The sequence below is a fragment of the Bipolaris victoriae genome (assembly GCF_000527765.1).
Source record: "Bipolaris victoriae FI3 unplaced genomic scaffold scaffold_114, whole genome shotgun sequence".
NCBI lineage: Eukaryota > Fungi > Ascomycota > Dothideomycetes > Pleosporales > Pleosporaceae > Bipolaris > Bipolaris victoriae.
Genome location: NW_014575278.1, coordinates 59,064 through 79,821, shown reverse-complemented (window position 1 = coordinate 79,821; position 20,758 = coordinate 59,064). Strand labels below are relative to the sequence as shown.

The following is a 20,758-nucleotide window of genomic DNA, read 5'->3' as shown; positions in this document are numbered from 1 at the left end:
GTAACGGTCACAAGAGACTAACAGAAAGGGCCTTTCGGGTCAACGCTCGAGAGCTATGGGAAGCACCAAGTTGATTCAGTGTCTTGTCAAATCTCTACTTGAGTTACTTTGTTCTTTCTCAACTAGCAGTGAAAGAGATCAGGCTAGGCTTGGATTGAAGTGGTACGAATTGCGCTAGGGATAGAAAGAAATATATTGATCTATAAAAATACTGAGACTCTACTCCACCTATATCGAACCCCTCCCAACTCTCCTCCACCCCTATCTAACTCCTCGCAACTCTAAAACATCTCTACTACTGCTGATTGACTACTATAGGCAGAGCTATATGTCTAGGCGGTGCCGTTGTAAGAGGTGTTAATGTTTCTGAGCCTTGTGGTGAGTGTCTCGATGGTCTTCTTGTGGCAGCCATCCTGGACTGCTACACCGTTGAAGCGGTCCCCAATCCATTTCATGATGTCAACCATTGCTGCGCCGTTCGTAACGTCGTGGTTCGAATCAGGGTAAAGCAAGAGGGTAGCCTTAGAGTTGGGGAAAGATGAGCAAGTCTGGTTGAAGTCCCATTCGGTATTGTTGGCGTAGGTGAGTACATCGGTAATACCCTGAACAACTAGCATTGGCGCAGCGAGGGCATGTGGTCCGGCGCCATTGAAACGCTTCTGCCAGTCGACGACTACGGGAAGCTTAAGCCAGTCAAGGTTCTTGAATAGCTGCGCGCTAGTCAGGCCTCCGAAAAGGGCTCGACCGGCAATGATACAGCCTTGGTTGACAAGAGGAATTCGGGCTAGCGCAAGGGGTGTAAGGTGATCCTCAATGCGGAACTCCTTGGGGAAGAGACCAGCAAGCGACTGCAAGAAGAAGACGGATACTGCATCACCAATAGGTCCGCCGTTCGCTCGTCGGACAGATTCAGGGATCAAGTCGAGTGGACGGAGCGCCGGTGAGTTTGCGACTGAGCCAAGAAAGTTGCCTGCCTTCTTGAGTTCGTCCTGGTCGGGCATTGCAAGTCGCTCATTGGTCCTCCATGCAGTCATGCCGCCCTCACTGTGGCCGGCGACAACATAATCTTGGGAGAGTAGGTTTCCAATAACTTTACGGGCAGCGACAAGGGAGTAAGCAGCGTCAGCAGCATGAAGAAAGCCAGCCTCGTACATGAAGCCCTGAGGGATATCGGATCCTTGGCCAGCATAGTCTGGAGCGATGACGGCATATCCAGCCTGTGCCAGGTAGTAGGGTCCCTGCCATTCGTAGTACAGGTCTTTGTGATTGGAAGGCGCGCAGTTTCTCGTGAATCCTGCTGTACCGTGTGTCCACACAACGGTGTTCAACGGCTTGCTTGGATCGAGCCTGCTATAGGGGAGAAGGACAAATCCACTGGCGGGAATAGGCTTTCGGTCGATATCTTCGGTCATATAGAGGAAGCGGGAAAGGGACATTCCAGAGGGTATAGTAAAGTTGGTGTTTACTACGGACTGAGGGAGGTCCTCCCATCGCAATACATCACCAGGTTTGGCACCGGTGGCATTGGCAGGCGTGCTGTAGAATGCTTCAGAGGACACGTTCTTTGCGACCATAGAGCCAATCTCAGTTGCGACAGCTGGTCGAAAGGCTGCTTGACATGCGGCATTGCAAGATTCCTGCGCATGGCCGAGAGCGGCCTGGAGGCCGAAGAAAGAGAGAGTGGAGATTTTCATGATAGAAGAACGAAGGGAAAAAGCGAGAGTTGTGTTGGTGTTCCGTAGCAGTTCAGATACCCAGTAGGTACGAGGGATTGACAGAAGATGGCTGGCTGAGCTGATGTGGTGTTATTCAAAAGCTATCAAGTTATACACCTTATATACACTTCAATCATCGTTCCTACAATAGTTACTTATTTTAAGACTATGCTGAGGAAACTGGGGTGGCTGTACGCAGGAGGCTCTAGTGACTGTCCAAGACGCCTAGCAAATGGTTGTTACCACAAAAAGATAGTCTTGAGAGGCGGTCTGGACCACGTGCACCTCAAGGGAAGAGGTAGATTGGATGCTCAAATGGCTGTATCCTTACGTTGCTCTACTGTGAGCGTATGCCAGTATAGCGTATAGCGGAAATACATGCTGTATCCAGCTAGTAGGAGTCGGTGTCATTAGTCATTAATGCGTATAGACACTCGTACTATATCGGTGCATAGTATTTTTCTAACATACGCACGCCGAATTCGATGAAAACAGAACGGTAGAATATCAGTAGGACCGAAAGTGTAGGACGTGGCCTACTTTCCAAGAACGCCAAGCGTCTGTGGAAGTAAAAAATCTAATTTAATCCAAAGGATTGGTCCCTGGCTGCCAAGTAGCTTAGTTTGAGCTTGTGCCTAGAGGATGCATGGCGTACTGTACTTCGTTACATACGATGGAATATACAGGGGCTTGGTAGGGCTATCATGCGGATGGTCTGGGATATACGAGTCCAAATCTGCCAGCGTGTTGCTCGCAATTACAGAATAGGTTCCCCTGTTTTGTCTCTTGTTCTCACGCCTGGGCCGACAGGCAATATGAGTACAGAAACGTGGCTAATCCAGCATTTGTTACTTGGGCAGGGACCCCATGTGTCCTGTCGTAAGTGAAAAGGCGCAGTGTTGCTAGGCTATGACCAAATAGGTATGTACTACCGAATGTGTTGCGCAAAATCCTTTTCGACACCCGGATCCGGCAGGTTCGGATGTAGCCCGCCATTCCGTTCTCAGCAAAATAATCTTATACGCTCTACAAGAAGATTCAAGAAATTAAAATCATAGGTCAGGCAGTTATAGATGGTCCAAGCCGTGATACGCCAAACTAGTGTTACTAGTTACATTCAAGGTAGCTATGGCAGGCAACTCTGCATAGTTTTAGACATGATATCAGGAACGAGGGTAACTATGGGCTTCTGACCTCCTGTACGTTTAGTGCGCTAGAAAAGCTTCTGAGTACTGCCAGAGGAGAGTAACACTGTTATGTATGTAACTTGGCTGACAAATAAGTACTTATTCAGACACGCAAAAGCCGATTCCTATACGGCACGCCATGTTAAAACCCCTAATTGCAAATTCGAAAACAATACATATGAAAAATAAGACTGGGTATCTGCATACGATGCTCCGCTCGATATTACACCGGAGCACCCCAAGCTGCGCGCAGGCGACGTGCGAGCTGTATGTCCTTTTGCTGAATGGTGACGCGCCTTGCATGAATGGCGCATAGATTGGCATCATGGAATAGGTTGACCAGGAAGGCTTCAGTAGCTTCTTGTAGGGCCATAATGGCTTGGCTCTGCCATCTGTTGGGTCCTTCTTCGCTTGTGACTGTTTGGGCGATTTCACGGACCTGGACACGTTAGAAACGAGGTAAATGGCTTGTCACGGTCGCGCACTTACAAGGCGCTGGAAAGGGAGCTTCAGCAAAAGCAGGTCAGTCGACTTTTGATACCGCTTGATCTCACGAAGAGCCACAGTACCAGGCTTATAGCGCTTTTTTGCGCGATCAGGCGCAGGTCCTGGCGCTCCAACTGTGCCATGTCAGTCACTGTGGGTGCGCCCCTTGGTTGCGTGGCTTTGACGTACGTCGCTTGCCAGACTCCCTTCTATCACCAATACTAGCTCTCCCGCCTCGCGATGGTCGCGCTTTGTTGCGCCTGGCAGGAGATTTCGGTGCCATGTTGAGTTTCCGTCGTAGAAATGTTGCGTCAACTGCTGAAAGCAAAGTGGGCGACGACAGGGTCGCGAGAAATGTATGCGTTTGGGTGGAATTCGAGGTTGGCGCGTAGACCGGACGCGACGCGAAGCCGCCAAACTTTGGCTTTAATTGAGCTGGCGCGCTGCGGTTCGAATGTGCAAGACGGTTAGGGATCGATATGGGTCTCAGGAACAGGGCAATCTAGGACAATGGAAAAAAGGTTGCTGAATCAGATGGGCTTGTTCGCATTGCCAGCCGTTCTCGCGTTGCTTGGTCGCGTCGCAGTGCTAGGCCGAGCCGAGGGGCTGGCACGTGTGGCTAGTGCGCGGCCCTCAACCGCATCTTATCTAATCTAAGCTGGCCAGATTCGATTAGATTAGATTAGATCAAGCTAGCGCTTTCGTCAGCCATGGTTCACGTTACGTAGCCACTTATGTACGTACTTGTCCTTCACTCTCGGACACGAGAGCGCAGCGGTTGCTCACCGACACCTATCCTCTCGCTTCTTACCCAGCTTCTATATGCTGGATCCCTTCCCTTCATCACCACTATCTTTGCGTCGCCGGTGTCTCCAACTCCAGAGAAAGCGCAGTCTGCTTGCCCCAGCCAGGCATAAACAAAATGGCCAACGTGCTGCAAGGCGGAGATGGTATGATGGGTGGGGTCGGAGGATTTCCGCTCGAGCAGTGGTTCTACGAGATGCCTGTTTGCACTCGCTGGTGGATGACTGCAGCGCTAAGCGCGAGCGTGCTTGTACAATGCCACATCATCTCACCCTTCCAGCTGTTCTATAGCGTCCGTACTGTATTCTTCAAGAGCCAGGTGCGTTCAACTTTGGATCTAAATCTGGCCATTCCGTACTGACACCTGGCAGTATTGGAGGCTTCTCACCACTTTTTTCTACTTTGGTCCGCTCAGTCTCGATCTCCTCTACCACATTTTCTTTCTTCAACGCTATGCGCGACTTTTGGAGGAGTCTTCTGGGCGGTCCACGGCACACTTCGCCTGGCTCCTCACTTTCGCATCCACGCTCCTCCTCTGCATTGCGCCCATGTTCTCCATGGCCTTCCTTGGCTCTGCTTTGTCTAGCACCCTCATATATATCTGGAGTAGGAAGAATCCGGATACCATGCTAAGCTTCCTGGGATTGCTAGTGTTCAAGGCGCCTTACCTTCCCTGGGTATTGTTAGCATTTTCGCTGATCATGCATGGAACCGTACCCAAAGACGAGATGTGCGGCATTGTCGTAGGTCACAGTACGAGTCCCCGTGTCTTTGCCCCGATTTCTTCGTTGTAGAGCTAAGTTTCAATAGTATGGTACTACTTCAACGATATCTACCCGCCTTTACACAACAATCACAGTCCGCTCGATCCTCCTGTATGGTGGATTCGCATGATCGAAGGACGCCCTACTCCCACCGAAGACCCAACCCAGGATGAGCATCAAGCAGATATAGATATGGATGCACATGGCGAAAACGATCCAGTAGAGGCCGTATTGGTCCATTGATCTCTATACAGGATATGGGCATTTCCACTAGGAGCCTGGCGAACAATTGTGGCTTAAACTACCTAGGACGTCTTCTGGCCATTTTCGCCTTGCATGGACCCTGTGCATATTCACCAGCCGCTCCCCAGAGACTTTTCTCCAGGGGAACGCTGTTTGTGCGTGGTCTTTGAATTTGTGGCACCAGTCTCTTCCAGTAAAACGTCACAAGGTAAAAGTTGCAAGGTCATCCAACATGCGTATATTCTCGCAGAAGTGATACTACTCTGCCCAACCTAGCAAATACATTCACAAACTCACTGCTAGCCCAAGTCTTGCAAAATATTCTGAAGGCCATGATACTTTGGAAACGAGTCCAGGGATTAGTCGCAAATATGTTCAGAGCCACTCAAGAGGGCAATCCTTCTTTTCTCTCTCTCTCTCTCTCTCTCTCTCTCTCTCTCTCTCTATGTGTTTTCCTCAGTTCCCTCGTTTTCCAGAGTAAAACTTCTGGAGTTCCAGCTACCTACTCAACCGCTTTGAAGCCTCATATCTTTTCCATTAAGACCTATTTCTGCATCTCAACTTTGGACTTATCATCAAGCCTCTGACCAACCCCTACTTTCCTCAACATTTTAGGGGTGATATCTCACTCAAATTCCTCTTCCAGCAAGAAACGGGATGTAAACCTCTAGCTTCATGGGGGTGGTAGTGCTCTGCCTGCTCTGCCTGCGCCCATGCCTTGGGCTATAGAATTTACTCATCTCATGGGGTTTACCTAAACCACTATATCGAGGAGGTCAACGTTATTTTCGTCAAGACGTCCTTGATACGGCCAAACGCTCAAATGGCGTGCATCAAAATTTCTATGTCAAAATCATTGCGTTCAGGGAGTGCATTCACACATTGCTCTCCTTATTACGCGTCCACCAGGCACCTCACACACCATCAGCTGTGATTTTCTCAATTTACACCAAGATCGAGCATAGGAAATTTCACATGAAGAGGAAAGGTCAAACTGAACGATTCATGGCAACGGATGAATTGGCAGTTTCGCCCAGGTCCACACAGCCAGCAAATTGATCTGCCACATCTCTGCAAACCCTAAATCTGATACATTCCTCGCGCCAGAGTTGTTTGGAGCGTACGGAACAATTAGACGCCCTGCTTTCTCTTTTAGCTGAAAGCATCAAGTCGGGAAAGGAGGCTGCGGGTTTGCGACTTGGTTCGATTTTCCTTATCGGCTAGCCGAGATGAAGGGAGATGGCCATAGCAAGTGACCAGGGCCGAACAAGACGAATCAAGTGCGATGCGGCTTTGGTCAGGATGTTGGTGTAGCCATCATAATGCGAAGGGAGTATAAAAATTGATCGCGCAAAGGCTGTGCGAACATACATTGTGTACAGTAAGGAAGACCGAGGAATGAAGAGACAATCGTAGACCTTGATAGTGGCGCATATCTTACAACGCGGCTTGTTCCAAATGTGTAGCGCTATTTTCCCCGGATCCCAGGGCTGAGAAGCTCGGGCGCTGCGGGACGATTAGTCATTTGGCCGGTGTTTCACCCGAGCTTGCTACATAGCATCAGGCTCCCTGTCGCATCCACTCTCACACCCTACCATGACCCCGGAGGACGCACCTTTGAGCGCCTTCAATGGGCAGACCACCAGCAACACGGGCGTGCGACAGGTGCCACGCCGTCAAGGAAAAATGTAGACGTATCCCCGGCCAGAGTGCCTGCGAACGTTGCCACCGACTGCAGAACACATGCCAGAGCCTAAGACCCGTGGGAACCGCTGGCCGCAAGCCTCGTCACCATCGCCGTGAGGGAAGTGCGACAACAATCCAAGTACGTCGCGCCCGTAGCGAGAGCTCTTCTACGGTCTCGGCAGCAGCGTCATCAGTCAAACAAGGCACTACTCCAGCGAGCCCTGCATCGGACACAGTCTCCCTACCAGCATCTCCAGCTAGATCGGGTGCAGTGTCTCCACCCAGGACTCTTTCCATGTTTGCCGACATGAACGAAAGGGAGTTGTTCATTGTCAAGTGCATATCACAAGGACGACCTCGGATTGAGCAGTTCTTGATAGCACAGAGCTTCCGGGTAAACCATCACAAAACTTTTGCGCGGCACCTTCATAATGCGCCGTCATGGATCAGCGACGCTTTGATAGCAACTGCAGCGCTCTTAGCTTGCGAGTATGATCCTGATCCCTCCCCCGAAGACAGGTCCATTGGCCATAGACGGGCGGCTTCCGCGGTGTCCACTTTGCGCTCCGTCAAACCTCTCGATTCTGGAGATTTATCCGTCATCCTGCTGCTAGCAGTGAGCGCACTCACCTTCGCATTGCATATATCCGGAAGCGGTTTGGCAATATGCAGACATGCTCTCCTCACCATCAAGCCCATCTACGACTCGACTACAGTGTTTGATCCTGAGTGTTCGGCATTTTTCGTCTGCCTGATCTTGTCAGAGACTGAGGAATGCTATTTAATGGGCGAGGTGCCCACACTACGGTTCAAGATGGAAATTACGGACGGCTGTGTAGATCGCTATGTGGGAATTGCTGCGCCAATGCTACCCTGCATGTACGATATTTGCGAAGTCAGCTATCTGTTGCGCCAGAACGAGCGACCTAGCGATTCCGAACTCATGGGAATCATTGATGCAATCGAGTTGGTCGTCCACAAATGGACGCCTGCACTACCCGAGGGATGCGCCAGTCGTTTCTTGCAACAGGAAATGGTGAGCCTACTGGCTCAAGCTAACATCTTCCGCTGGTCTATGCTCCTCATGATTCACCGGCTACGCTATCCTTTCGGTACAGAGGTAGCAGCAGGCACAGCACTGTCAGAAGTAATACTTGAAGAATTGCGTTCAGCGGTTCGGCATACCAAACGATCCATTCCGCACATGGAGATTCCGTACATGGTCGCTTGTTTTGAGCTCACGGATATTAAGGAACGTCAAATGGCGCTTGAGCAAATTGATATTTTTATTGAATTTTCGAGACGATCAAGAATCAGGCTAAGAGATCAGCTGACTGCATTTTGGGCAATCAAAGACATTCGAGGACAAGTACACTGGTGCGACGCCGTCTCCTGGCTTCCACATTGAGCCAAACTATAAAAGGAAGGACTGCAATGTTACATAATGATTCTACAGGCTTTGGATGACGGCGTACAAAGCAAAAGAACTTTGGATTTTACGAGTGCTATTCCAGTGATCGGAACGCGGGTTGTCGACGGGCCATTGCTTCGTATCGCTTGGAGGTTGAGATCCTAAACTTCTTGCCCCAAATAATCAAGGGAATGGGGAGCAAAAGGACGACAAGATTGAAGACGGCCGTGATGATTGCAACATTCTGGATGCCCATAGCCTTAGTCCAAGGAGTGAGTGTAAAAAGAATAATGACGGAGAAGACATTTCTGACAAAGGTGACGCCAATCATAATGTCTCCGAGAATCTTGAAGATGTCAAGTTAGTGTCTGCAATGTAATCGGGAAGTTTTAGGCATCTTCTCACCTCTTGATAGCAGTCCGTCACATACGCAAGTGCGACGCCACTAGCAAGCACAAATGTGAAACCAAACATGCCAAAGCCCACAGCCATGGCGATCCAATGCACACCCTGCAGAGAATGTCAGTGTCTTCTTATCAGCATCGGAAAACGATCAACTTACATGAGCCAAAGCGATGCCAAACAAGAGAACGCCGGCGGGAAGGATCAATGCGGATGCAAGGCCAAGCCAGAGACGCATCTCGGGTTCGTAGATACCACCGTTTCGTCTTGCGAGCCACATGATGGACCTATCATTGAGCCAACCAGCGGCGAAGAAGCCGAGAAAAGAGCCGGTGAATGGAGCCAAGTTCATGAGACCGACACCAGAAGGCCCAAAGTTGTAAGGTGGTTCGAGGAGATACGTCGCCTGGGTAGAAGCCATGAGCGCCAAAGACGCCAAGACGGTACCATAAGTAAGGGCTGCGTAGGCGACGGCAGGAAACATGAATAGAACGACCGCGGGTTGGTAAAAGTGGTGGCGAACAGAATAGTGCGAGGTGGTCACTAGCGTCATACGCTGGAGGTAGGTCTTGCGTGGCAGAGTTGGGTCGATCCTAGATTGTATCCTTTCCATGGTGGTGTGCTTGACGTCGACCTTTGCCGGCTCCAAGTCGACATCCGCGGTCTTAACGTCATCTGTGCTAGTGACACCCCGGTCGAGAGGAACGGTCTGGCCAGCGAGAACGGGAACATATTTTGACTCTTCGAACATGAAGATGATGAGAAGGAAATTTACACCAAGGAAAATGGTGCACCACCACCAGATCCATCGCCATCCCTGCGACTGGACCACAAAGCCAGAGGCTACAGGACCAAGCGTGGCACCGACGGAGGTGAAGATGAGGTACCAGGCATTCATGGTTCCGTGTTGGTGGACAAAGAAGAGATCGGCGATGGTGACTTGAACAACGGCCTCGCTGATGGCACCACCCAAGCCTGTGAGAAAGTTGCATCCCAGCCAGTCGCCATAGTTTTGCATCTTGGCTTGCCAAATGACACCGGCTAGCTGCATTGCGGAACTCATCAAATATAGAGGGCGTCGTCCATACTTGTGCACAAAGGGCATGAAGAGGACGCAACCGATGGCCAGGCCGGCTGAGTTCATGGCAACTCCATTGTTGAGCTGGTCGACGGTGAAATGTAGCTGCGGGATGAGCTGGCCCCAGGACGTAGCACCAATTTGGAGCTGTACGAAGGTCCATAGTACGAAAAAGCCGACTAGTCCAAAATTGATCATCTTCCTCATCTGGCTCCAGTTGAGGGGATCATCGGGATCAGAGGTGGGTATGGGATGGAGGATAACTTCAGTCCTGGAGCGGGTCACTGTAGACGAGTTGTCAGCACTGTGTCTTGCGTGCAAGGACTTGGGAAGTCATACAATCCTCCAGTCGAATGGTACCGGGCGCCCAGAAGGACTCGTCGCCCTCGCCGTGGACGGTTGATTCGTTCATGGTGGAGAAAGGAATACAACGAAGAGAAAGGGACTAGGTAAGACGACGGGACCGCGTTCCACACAAACGGCGTGTGTGGCAGGTGCGCTGGTTTCCCCACAGTGCTGGCTTGGATGGAGCTATATATGTGTGAACTTGCGGCCCTTCTCACGAGTCGCCAAAGTCAAGGGGTCTGGGTCTGTTATCTGCCATTCCCCGGATTCTGCATGGTTGGATGCGCTCGGACCTACTACGTACATCGGTCCAATTATGTGGTATGGATTACGCCGGCTTGGCTCCAACGCCCATGGGGTGTGTGTACGCAGCGCACCAGGCTAACTATGTGCCGGCGGGCCACCAACCGGGGATACACCTTGCGACCGCTTCAGTCTCTACGCGTCAAATCCGTCTTATCCTGACGAGTGAATCCTTGCATCATGTTAACTCCGGATGTCTTGTGCGGCATTTAGAATAGCCTCCGCCACCATATATACTTGGTAGAGTCCCCTGCCGTCTTCTGATATCCATACGTATTTCCTATTTGATTCCGAAACATGGCCGCATCCACTACTACCTCTTGGGAGTCGACAGTCGCCGCGAAGCAGCAATCATGCCGTGGTAAGCTGCCAAAGGAATGGCTGCTCCCCTCGGCTATTTTGCAAACGCTTCAGACGCCGTTTGAAGAGCACCCGCACCGTATAAATGACATGGACATTCCACGCAAGTCGGGCATATTGACCGAGAAGGAATTGGATATTACTGAGAAGTATACCGTAGCACAACTGCTATCTAAATTGAAGAGCGGTGAACTTTCTGCGCTGGACGTAACACTTGCCTTTTCCAAGAGAGCAGCCATTGCACAGCAACTTGTAAGCTGCAGCTACTCCTACACGTTGAAGCCACAATATCTGATAGACGATCTTCTAGCTATCGTGCCTCACTGAAACCTATTTCCCTGAGGCACAGGCCCGTGCCAAGTTTCTCGATGACGAAAGAGCACAAGGACGGATAGTAGGGCCGCTCCACGGCTTGCCAATTAGCGTCAAAGATGGGTTCCAGGTTGCTGGTTCAGATGCCAGCATTGGATTCGTGTCTTTCCTGAGTCATCCCCCGTCCGAAAAGAACTCGCCCCTTGTCGACATTTTGCTTGAACTTGGAGCCGTCATTTACGTCAAGACGAACATCCCGCAGACTCTCATGGTAAGATTGATCCATCAGCGGCCCGTGTGGAAACTTGATGCTAACATTTCAGTAGACTGGAGACTCCCAGAATAACATTTTTGGGCGCACATTGAATCCAGTAAACACCTTTGTTACTGCTGGCGGGTCTAGTGGCGGCGAAGGTTCGCTAGTGGGCTTTCGGGGATCTCCTCTGGGCATTGGCACAGACATTGCAGGTTCGTTACTAGAACATTTTGGTATATGCACCTAGTTCCCGCACTTACCATGTCATTTAGGCTCGATTCGCATACCGTCTCTCTGCTGTGGAACCTATGGTTTTAAGCCAACGACTTCTCGCGTACCTGATGGTGGGCAGGCTTCCCCAGCCCTTGCCGGCATGGATTTCTTCAAGCCTTGTGCAGGACCTCTAGCCAACGATATCCACGCACTAAACACCTTGTGCAGCTCAGTCATGTCGGTTAGACCAGCCTTGTATGACACGAGTGCTCTCGACGTGCCTTGGATGGATCTCTCTGGATCTCCAAGCCCGGAGAAGCTACGTATCGGTGTGGTCTCCGAAGATCCAACCTTCCCATTGCACCCACCAGTCAAGAGAGCTTTGGCGGAAGCTGTGAGGCTATTGGAGGCACAGGGCCACTATATTTACAATATTAGTGCCCCCAAGGCCCATGTAGCCGACGCAGTGGCCGTTGGCTTTGAGTTTTTCTTTCTTGACGACACAGGCGCAAAGCACATTGACGCGAGTGGCGAACCTCTAATACGATCCGTGAAGCAAGGCATGGAAGCGTGGGGCGCTTTCAAAAACAGTTTTCTTGATGACATTGCCCACCTTGAAGGTGTCAAGAGAGTGGCTGCACTCAACGTAAAGAGGCACATCATTGCGGATGAATGGAGATCCCTGTGGAAGGATGAAAAGCTAGATGTTGTCATCGGACCGTCGGCGCAACATACTGCAGTCCGGCATGACACGTACGGCCTGCCGCCTTACACATTGTTGTTGAACGTGCTTGACGTAAGTGCTCGAGAGGGCCCGCTCTCCTGTTTGCCGACAAAGAAGAAGACATATGCTGACAATCGAGACAGTACCCCGCATGTGTCATACCGTTCGGCAAGTCATCTAGCAAACTTGATCCTGAGCCTCTTGTCATGGGCCCTGGTCAGTGCGGTCCGAACTGTACGTCTATCCTTTCTTTTTGCTCCCTCATGACACATTTGCTGTGTGCATTACAAGCTAACGTGTGCCATTTACAGATGAGCCCGAACTCATGGACAGCTTACCAACATCAATCCAAGTCTACACTAACAAGATGCGTGATGAGGAGTGTCTTAAATTCGCAACAGTCATTGATGGAATCTTGAACCCGAAATAAGTTGGACCAATGGCAAGTGTTGGAGGAAGGCCCTCGGCGTCATTGTTTCATGGTTAAAGTGAGACCAGCCAAGTAGTTTTGAATTTTCAAGCAATGTTTAAGCTGCATCTAGAACCAGTGCGATTAGTTGATCAAAGTCCTGACTCAGATACCTTGGTTTCAAGTGATGTACATTGCATGGCCTGATTTGCTGACGCCGGCTATTAGTCTGTGCGTCTCGTGGGGGTTCAGTTGAGCCTCAATGCGCATACGAAGAGATTTGCGTTGTGTTTGAGCGCAGGAGTACTTAGAGCGAGGCTAGTCTATTCCTAGGACTGATCTAGTTGATCATGCGTACTAAAATGCACCGAGAAGTGCGGGAGGATTGTGGCTGAAGGTTCTAACCGGCAATCCATGTATCCTTATCCGAGGTATTAACGTCGCAAAGTCACGTGTAGTGTTCCGTTTTCCTTCTCGATGGAAGCGAGCCCTGAGCTGTGCAGTGGTGGTGGGCTGTGTCGGGCGAATGGCAGCAGAGCCGCAGCAGGAATCGGAGAATCAGTTGAGCAATCTTGAGCAATCCCTGTTGCGCTGCATATAGGGGCGAAAGAGATAAGCGTCGTAGAGGCTTAGTTGGTTACTAGTATTTCGCTAACAATACCGGAATCGTCCTAGGGTAGGAAGCATGCGGCCAGCGTGGCCAAGGCGAAGGACGACATACGCAGTACGCAATAATCTGCGGGGAAACATTGCTGTAAGGCCGAATAGGGTGGCCCGTCATGAGGGCAATGACGAGATTCAGACGAGTATGGGGAAGTTTGTGGGGTTGAGGTGAGCCGGCACTTGAAAAAGGTTGTCACCGTTTGACTTGCCGACCCGTCCAAGGCTGCGACTCTGACAAGCGTGGCGCATTTGCAGATCATGCGGCAACCAAAGGCAATTGCTTTCGGCTCTTTCAAGAGGGGCTCAGCATGGAAACGGCACTATTGTCGCCCTAATACTCGTCGCTAGTCCTCGCAGTTGTCCACAGCATCGCTTGCACTCGCAACGGATCCGTGCGGTAAATCTCACTGCACACAAAGCGCTTCCCAGCCTATCTGTGCCGCTTTGTCATGTTTGGTCATCACTAAAGGCAATCGGCCTATGGGCCTTTTCCAGAAGCTAGGCGCTTTGGTACGATTTGTCCGTACGTTAAGTCTTATCTGCGCTATACCAGAGATCCAATACGGTCAAATGTGCGTTATGATGCCCATGTCTAAGGAGACAGTACTCGGACCTGCGTCGGCCGTGAATAAATGATATAGGCCGCAATCGGCCCTGACACGTGTTGCGTCTAATATCGAGCAACATGTGATGCATTACATATATTCAATGACAAGGCTATAATAAATACTGCCTTGGGCCTCTATTTCTCCGACAGAGCTAGCGTTGTGATATTTATTGTATTCATGGCCCATACATACTGGAATATACGGACGCGGAGATAACCATGCTTACATGGACCTCTGGTGCAAAACAGAGAGAAAAAAAGCTAATCAGTGTTCAGAAAAGACCTACTTTGAGGAGACGGGCTAGCACCGCTCTCAACTCTAACAGTGACTGTGCTCGTTTGCAAGATATGGTCACCCACGTACATTGCTTCTCTACCACTAGCTCCAGCCATTTCTTCGTCGACCAGGATGCCCCTTTGACTTGAGCCATCGTTTTGTTCTTCCTCGTCTAGCGCAGTCCAGCTTCCCTCTTTACCCCTTTTCACAGCTCGTACAGTCGTAGTGACGGTTGAATGCTGGTATCTGTGCAATCGTGAGAGTGGGACAGTGCCATCATTCCTCGCGCCCGATCTCCCATACGAAGACATCGTCTCCTTCAAGAAAACGCGAAGGACAGGAATTGATCCTCCGACAATGGCAGTGCCAATCTCCACGACGGTCCAGATGACAAGGTCTTTGCCGTAGTAGGAAAAATCCCATTCCCGAAGCTGTACTACATATACTCCTTTTATAATGGCGCAGATACCTGCACTAACAGCCGTATTAGTATGACAATTGCCAACAGTCTGTCCGTGACTACAAAGCTGGACAATTACTCACAGCATTCCCAAGCTCATTGCAATACCAACACCAATTTTCTCACGAGATTTGAGCTGCAGGTTCCATATGAGAAACCATGGCAATGATGCAAGAACAAAATCGATCAAAGCTGACCAGGCAGCATTGAAGATGCCGTATTGGATTTGCGACTCTGCAGTCCAACAGACGTCACTAGACGTGTTCCATGTTGCCTCCATGTGCGGACACTGTATCCAGGGACCCACAACACTGGGGATCAGGGTGAGCAAAAGGGTAATAATGCAGAACCATGCCGTGGAGCGCAGGTGACCTGACGTTAGGCGTAATAAAGTAATACCAAATGACATTTTGGAAAGTGCTGCGGCAATGCTCGATACCATAGATATGGCGGCAGACCCCAGGGCAATGGTCGGCCAATATTCGGTCGGAATGTCATTGAGCGGCTTTCCATAACCTAACTCGACGCCATATTGGGTAGCGACTGCCTGTGAAAGAAGCAGAATCTACTCATCTGGGTTAGCAAAGTACAGTAGCGGGATTCGATAGTAGAAATTCGACTTACCCACGAGGCGAGGAGCACATGGTCATCCCACCACAGCCCTTGTCTGCGAGTCACCTTGGCGTAGAATCTGAAGCCTAGGAAAATACCACTGAAGATGGCGAATGCCCATGATATTCCCAGGATCAGAGGGCCATGATTTGGGATCTCCATTGGAAGCCAGGGTAAGCTGGAAAGCCAGCAATGACAATCAACTGGAACAAGTATGCATTAACCCACAAAGAGCTGGTGAGCATGGATTATGAGCTGGGCGTAAGCAGCGGCTCGAAGACGAAAACAAGGAAAGGAGAAGGGAACTATTCAAGCATAATCTGCCCGAAGATTGCGCTGGTGGCTCTTCTTGATAGTCGGATGGGGAAGACCATCATGTTGATTTTGCCCGAGGTACGGAAAAGAAAGGAGATTATGGAAGCGATGGGATCCTTGGTGAGGCGTCTAGAATACGGCGCCGCGTGTTTAGCATTGGTGCACTAGGAGCATTGTAGTCGAGCCCTGTGCCCTGAGCAACGTTGCGAGCGGCTGAGTACGAGAAACACAGCGTCAGTAACGAGACCCGTCTGTATACACGGAAATCTATTTACTGTTGGGCCATGTATACGGGCACCAGGAACCAAGAGTCTTTGGGGGCCAGCATGCGGCATGGTGGAGCAAGAAAGCGCTTTCCAAGCATTGAGCGGCCGGAGATGACAAGCGTACTAGTAGATTGCTTATTGCGGGCCGCCTACGTAAGTCACTAAAAACTGGGAAACCCCAGATTCGAGCATTTACGCGATGCAGGTCCGTTCCATGAATCTGACCAGTTTGCCTAGACCTGCGAGGCCAAGAGCAGCAGCCGGATAATTTTTACATGAACACATGCCTGTGCACCCGTATTGCAGCAAGCATGTGGATCGGTTGGGCTCTGCCTGTACTTTAACTCTGGCTGTCGGGCTGGATCAAGCTTTCCAGCTAATATCAAACGACGGTTCGTTTATTAGTGTGTGCGAAATTTGGGCTGGAAGAAGGCGGTGGCGGCCAGCTCTAGAATAACATGGCGTCGCCTTCACGCTGGCCACGCGGCAGACTACCTAGATAGTGGCGGCGGGAGCGGTGTGTGTATGAGTGGCCGGGATGGGTTGATGGTGGATGCGTCGGACGGGAACGTTGGGAGCGTGTCGTGTACACTATCAACCATGTGGGTGCGCGGCGATCTGGCCAGGGTCTGGGCTGATCCCGGAAAGCTTGGTATTCCGACTCCAATCACCCAACACGCTCGGACGCCTTGCCATCCGCTTGCACACACACACACACACACCACGCATACAGACGTATACCAAACACATAAAAATAAATGCATCCAGATTACAATCAGCGAATCCATCGTCGGACCCATCATGGCCAGTCGCTCTTCTATTCAATAAAACATGTGCGGCCTACCGGGGCATCCCCAGCAGCATCGAGCCCTACGACTTCTTCGTGAACTGGCTGAGCTTCTCCTGCACTGCTTTCTTGACATCAAACCCCTGTGTTATGCTGCCCCTCCGTCTTCTCAGTTCTATCTCTGCTTTCACCTCGGCCACAATCTCATCGACTACTTTTTCAGGGTCATCGGCAATACCCAAAAGTGGCATCTGGTGTTGGCTGCCAACACCAGACACACTATCTGCTGACACAGTCCTAGCCAATGTTTCTCTCCGAATTTCCTCTCGTGCGGCCTTCTCAATTGTAGGGCCATCAATTTGACTGGCTGGTTGTGCTGGTGGTACACGGGCAGTTTGCCGCTGCACGAGCATCTTTCGAAACGGAAAAGAACGGGAGAACAGGGCATACGACGCTGCGACGCCGATGAGCGCGTAGAAGTAGACGCGTGCCCAAACTTTGATCGTGTCCGAGAAGCCCAGCAAGATGAAGGGGGCGACGACAAAAGCAAAGACAGTTTGTGTCAACACCATGGTAAAGATATCATAGTACCGCTTCGTAGGTAAGGGCGATTTGCCATCAGGAGTCAGGAAAAGTGGGCGAACCAAGCGGCGGCCGTCTACACATGGTTAGTATGCCTCTCGATTAAAGTTTTGTGGGCAGACTGACTCTTTGCGGCAGTCTGTACAAATGCCGCTAGCACAAACGCCAGGTAGTAGCCAGGGTAAAAGCCATGCCAGAAGGCACTCGTAACAAAGGTTGCCAAGGTAGCCCGAAAGCCGGGCTTCTGGCCCTTCGGAGTTACGCGCAGGTACATGTAGTTCTTCAGCCAAGAGTTCGTATTAATGTTCCAGTAGCCAAGGTAAGCTCGTGCATTTTGAGCGCTCTCAATCTCCAGCGGCATAATGTTGGTGAGGCGATCCCATTTTGGTCGATGTGTCTTGGGGTCTAGACCATTGTAACCGATGCCAGACAGGATGCATGCTCCTTCTGATAAGCTCCACACGGCATAGTACTTCATACGGGTAGTAAGTCCGAGCATGTATAGCTGCCACACCCTGCGCAAGAAGGTGTAGTGCATCCACTCGCCACCAAGGTAGAAGGCAGGGTAGTACCAGCTTGAGAATTTGATAAAGGCAACTAGCCAGAGCGTGCCGTACCCAGCTTTGATGGCAGCCGGCACTCCACTCCGAGGAATCTTACGCTTCTTTCGTGTCGGCGGGGCCCGGGAGGGATCTGTGCCTGGCGGGAGGGTAAACATGGTGGTAGTGATGTACTGGCTGTAGTCGGCATAGTCAAATGCAGGGCCGGCCATGAGACCTGGGAAGAAGAAGACATAGCCTGTATAGTCGAGGAGGCTGGGCATGGTGCGGATGGCATGTTCGCGTTGGAAATCAGTGAGGTCAGAGTCAGCGAGACGACCATCTTGCACGTTCCAGCAAAAGGCGGTAAGCTTCATTACCATGACCATCTGGGCACCGGTTATGTCAAAGACGGAAGGGTCGTTGACAGCCTGGCGGTAGATGTGGTTGACAGACATGTGGCCCATGAGGAAGACGAAGCCAATCCAGGGCATGTAAGGGGAGTGAATCTTGGATGCGATTAGGTAGGCGCCGCCCGCACTGATGAAGATTGTTCGAAGCCCGGCCCACAGGTCAAAAAGACCAACCAGGTAGAACATGGACACACTGGATCTATGAACAGGGTACTATGTTATACATGCAGATGGAATACGTACCTGATTACGAACAAGTTCTTCTTCCATGGATCCTTGTCAGGTATCCTCTTGAGGACAGCCGCAAGTGGATATGACAGGTAGAAGGAAAAGACGAGTTTTACTGGCCAAGGTCAACAATGGGCCAAGCAGATATGATGCTGAGGCTTCTCACGCTCGTCTGCCGAGTTTCCAAGTATGCTGCCGGCATACTCGAATGCTTCACGGTTGGTTAGTGCATGTGTCAGTATTTTGGCTTCGTCAACACGTACGAGCATTAATGTAGGGCAACATGGTGTTGAGTGGGAAGGTGGAAAGGAAGAGGTGCTACCCAGGGCAGATATGGATCGAGTATCGGACGAGAAGAGGGGTGTTATAAGTAAGATGCCATCTGGATAGTGGTAAGGGCAAGTGGATGGGTTGGAGTCGAGCAAGGTACGAGATGTGCACATGGCTAAGGGATGCGCAGAATGACGTTGGCGTAGTGGTCGTGGGCCCGTGGGTCGTGCGGAAGCGCTCGACGCTGAGTGGCTGGAGGCTTTGCAGCGCGGACAACCCACGCGACATCACCACATCACGACACTGCGCCATCGACGACCAGGCAACAGGCCTTGCGAGGTAGACGGTCGCCATGAGCTCGACATACAACCTCGAGCCCAATCCCACGGCCAAGGTGGTGCTGCACACCACCGCCGGCGACCTGGAGCTGGAGCTGTTCGCCAAGCAGACGCCCGTCACGTCGCGCAACTTCCTGCAGCTGTGTCTCGATGGCTACTACGACAACACCGTCTTCCACCGCCTGGTCAAGGGCTTCATCATTCAGGGCGGCGACCCCACGGGCACCGGCCAGGGCGGCCAGAGCAGCTACGATGGCGAGCCTTTTGCAGACGAGTTCCACAGCCGCCTCAAGTACACGCGCCGCGGGCTGCTGGGCATGGCCAACACAGGCACCAAGGACGATAATGGCAGCCAGTTCTTCTTCACCCTTGCCCCGACACCCGAGCTGCAGGACAAGAACACGCTATTTGGCCGAGTGGCCGGCGACACCATTTACAACCTCATGAAGATGGCCGAGGCTGAGATCCGCGACGGAAGCGACGACCAGCCCATGTACCCAACAAAAGTCACGGGCGCAGACATTATTGTAAACCCCTTTGAAGACATGGTCCGTCGGGTGCAGGCTGCAGTGCCCACAGAGGCAGAGACTAAGAAGCCCAAGAAGCCCAAGAGGAAAGCCGGCAAGAATGTCCTGAGTTTTGGAGACGACGAGGACACTGCTGGTTCTGCGCCCGTTGCGAAGAAGCCCAAGTTCAACACCAAGCTAGTCAGTGCAGGCGATGAGAAAGCACCATCCTCCAAACCAACAGAGCCAGCAAAAGCCATGCCCATACGCAACTCATCTCGCAACTCTCCCTCACCGCCTCCCGAACCCAAGCCTGCACAGAAACAAGCCCCCAAGTCACCGCCTGCGCCTAAACCCCGCTCGCCCCCACGAGAATTGTCGCCAGAGGCCGAGAAACGAGCAAAACTTGATCGTGTGAACCAGCAAATTGCCGAACTCAAAGCCTCGATGAAGCGGGGCACGCAAATTCAGGATGCAGCGCCTGTCAAGAAAAAGTCTCTGCTCGAAGCCATGGTACCCTCAACAACCACGCGCGGACGCAAGCGCGGTGCTGGTGGAAACTCAAAAGATGAGCAATCCTCGTTAGACATCTTGGCACGCTTCAAATCCAAACTCGAGGCTGCAGAGCCAGCCACAATGCCCAAACCAGCCGCTTCAACACTGTCCGAAAACACGCCAAACGAAAATGAAAGCGGACATGGTAACAGTGGTGATCAAGACGACGAAGCCGCATGTGACCTGCATTTCATAGTAGGCTGTCAGTCGTGCAAAGCCTGGGACGCTCAAGAAGACGAGGGTTCCGATGACGATGCAGGCTGGATGTCCCATTCGCTTAGTTTTGCAAAAGACAGGCTAGGCAAAGACCTTGAATGGAAGCGGAAGAACGAAGAAGAGCTACTGGTTATAGATCCAAGGGAGGAAGCAAAGAGACTCAAAGCCCAGGGTAAGGGCAAGAGAGAATGGGATGATTCCAAAGCAAACAAGGCGAAGCGATGAAGTAGCCCTGTTGCACAACAACATTTTTGAGCAAAGAGTTCGTAATTAACTAGGGCTTGTGTGCTCTCCAAAGTCCCGCTAGGCGTTAACTATAAAAGCATTTATACCCAATTCATATCTATTATTCGGCATCTTAGCTGATTCCTAGACATAACTTTTGCTCCTAGTGTTCTTCTCCATGTTTGGTCGCTTGTGAAAACA

The 20,758-nt window shown here is 51.2% G+C and overlaps 10 protein-coding genes across 10 annotated transcripts; 4 read left to right on the top strand and 6 right to left on the bottom strand.

Annotated features, from left to right (window-relative positions):
• Positions 1-332: 332 nt before the first annotated feature.
• COCVIDRAFT_110839 (hypothetical protein) lies at positions 333-1,694 on the bottom strand (the record flags this gene model as incomplete). Its single annotated transcript, XM_014696771.1, has 1 exon — positions 333-1,694. The coding sequence occupies one exon, from the start codon at positions 1,692-1,694 to the stop codon at positions 333-335; it is 1,362 nt and encodes a 453-aa protein (XP_014552257.1).
• A 1,431-nt stretch (positions 1,695-3,125) lies between these two features.
• Positions 3,126-3,671, bottom strand: COCVIDRAFT_19654 (hypothetical protein; the record flags this gene model as incomplete). The annotated part of the gene is made up of 3 exons (XM_014696745.1): positions 3,126-3,341; positions 3,392-3,522; positions 3,578-3,671. 3 exons carry the CDS (start codon positions 3,669-3,671, stop codon positions 3,126-3,128), a joined length of 441 nt encoding a protein of 146 aa, XP_014552231.1.
• Positions 3,672-4,310: 639 nt separating this feature from the next.
• Positions 4,311-5,199, top strand: COCVIDRAFT_19653 (hypothetical protein; the record flags this gene model as incomplete). The annotated part of the gene is made up of 3 exons (XM_014696744.1): positions 4,311-4,511; positions 4,564-4,945; positions 5,003-5,199. 3 exons carry the CDS (start codon positions 4,311-4,313, stop codon positions 5,197-5,199), a joined length of 780 nt encoding a protein of 259 aa, XP_014552230.1.
• Positions 5,200-6,829: 1,630 nt separating this feature from the next.
• COCVIDRAFT_30356 (hypothetical protein) lies at positions 6,830-8,293 on the top strand (the record flags this gene model as incomplete). The annotated part of the gene is made up of 1 exon (XM_014696770.1): positions 6,830-8,293. One exon carries the CDS (start codon positions 6,830-6,832, stop codon positions 8,291-8,293), a length of 1,464 nt encoding a protein of 487 aa, XP_014552256.1.
• Positions 8,294-8,390: 97 nt separating this feature from the next.
• COCVIDRAFT_19651 (hypothetical protein) lies at positions 8,391-10,188 on the bottom strand (the record flags this gene model as incomplete). The annotated part of the gene is made up of 4 exons (XM_014696743.1): positions 8,391-8,642; positions 8,702-8,806; positions 8,859-10,060; positions 10,116-10,188. The coding sequence occupies 4 exons, from the start codon at positions 10,186-10,188 to the stop codon at positions 8,391-8,393; spliced, it is 1,632 nt and encodes a 543-aa protein (XP_014552229.1).
• Positions 10,189-10,721: 533 nt separating this feature from the next.
• On the top strand, positions 10,722-12,719 carry COCVIDRAFT_19650 (hypothetical protein; the record flags this gene model as incomplete). The annotated part of the gene is made up of 6 exons (XM_014696742.1): positions 10,722-11,036; positions 11,095-11,367; positions 11,423-11,564; positions 11,625-12,361; positions 12,433-12,523; positions 12,601-12,719. The coding sequence occupies 6 exons, from the start codon at positions 10,722-10,724 to the stop codon at positions 12,717-12,719; spliced, it is 1,677 nt and encodes a 558-aa protein (XP_014552228.1).
• Positions 12,720-14,229: 1,510 nt separating this feature from the next.
• Positions 14,230-15,479, bottom strand: COCVIDRAFT_110798 (hypothetical protein; the record flags this gene model as incomplete). The annotated part of the gene is made up of 3 exons (XM_014696769.1): positions 14,230-14,719; positions 14,789-15,270; positions 15,330-15,479. 3 exons carry the CDS (start codon positions 15,477-15,479, stop codon positions 14,230-14,232), a joined length of 1,122 nt encoding a protein of 373 aa, XP_014552255.1.
• A 317-nt stretch (positions 15,480-15,796) lies between these two features.
• COCVIDRAFT_110768 (hypothetical protein) lies at positions 15,797-15,967 on the bottom strand (the record flags this gene model as incomplete). The annotated part of the gene is made up of 1 exon (XM_014696768.1): positions 15,797-15,967. One exon carries the CDS (start codon positions 15,965-15,967, stop codon positions 15,797-15,799), a length of 171 nt encoding a protein of 56 aa, XP_014552254.1.
• An 801-nt stretch (positions 15,968-16,768) lies between these two features.
• On the bottom strand, positions 16,769-18,732 carry COCVIDRAFT_30352 (hypothetical protein; the record flags this gene model as incomplete). The annotated part of the gene is made up of 5 exons (XM_014696767.1): positions 16,769-17,343; positions 17,394-18,412; positions 18,463-18,562; positions 18,614-18,658; positions 18,711-18,732. 5 exons carry the CDS (start codon positions 18,730-18,732, stop codon positions 16,769-16,771), a joined length of 1,761 nt encoding a protein of 586 aa, XP_014552253.1.
• A 337-nt stretch (positions 18,733-19,069) lies between these two features.
• COCVIDRAFT_19648 (hypothetical protein) lies at positions 19,070-20,557 on the top strand (the record flags this gene model as incomplete). The annotated part of the gene is made up of 1 exon (XM_014696741.1): positions 19,070-20,557. One exon carries the CDS (start codon positions 19,070-19,072, stop codon positions 20,555-20,557), a length of 1,488 nt encoding a protein of 495 aa, XP_014552227.1.
• Positions 20,558-20,758: the final 201 nt, after the last annotated feature.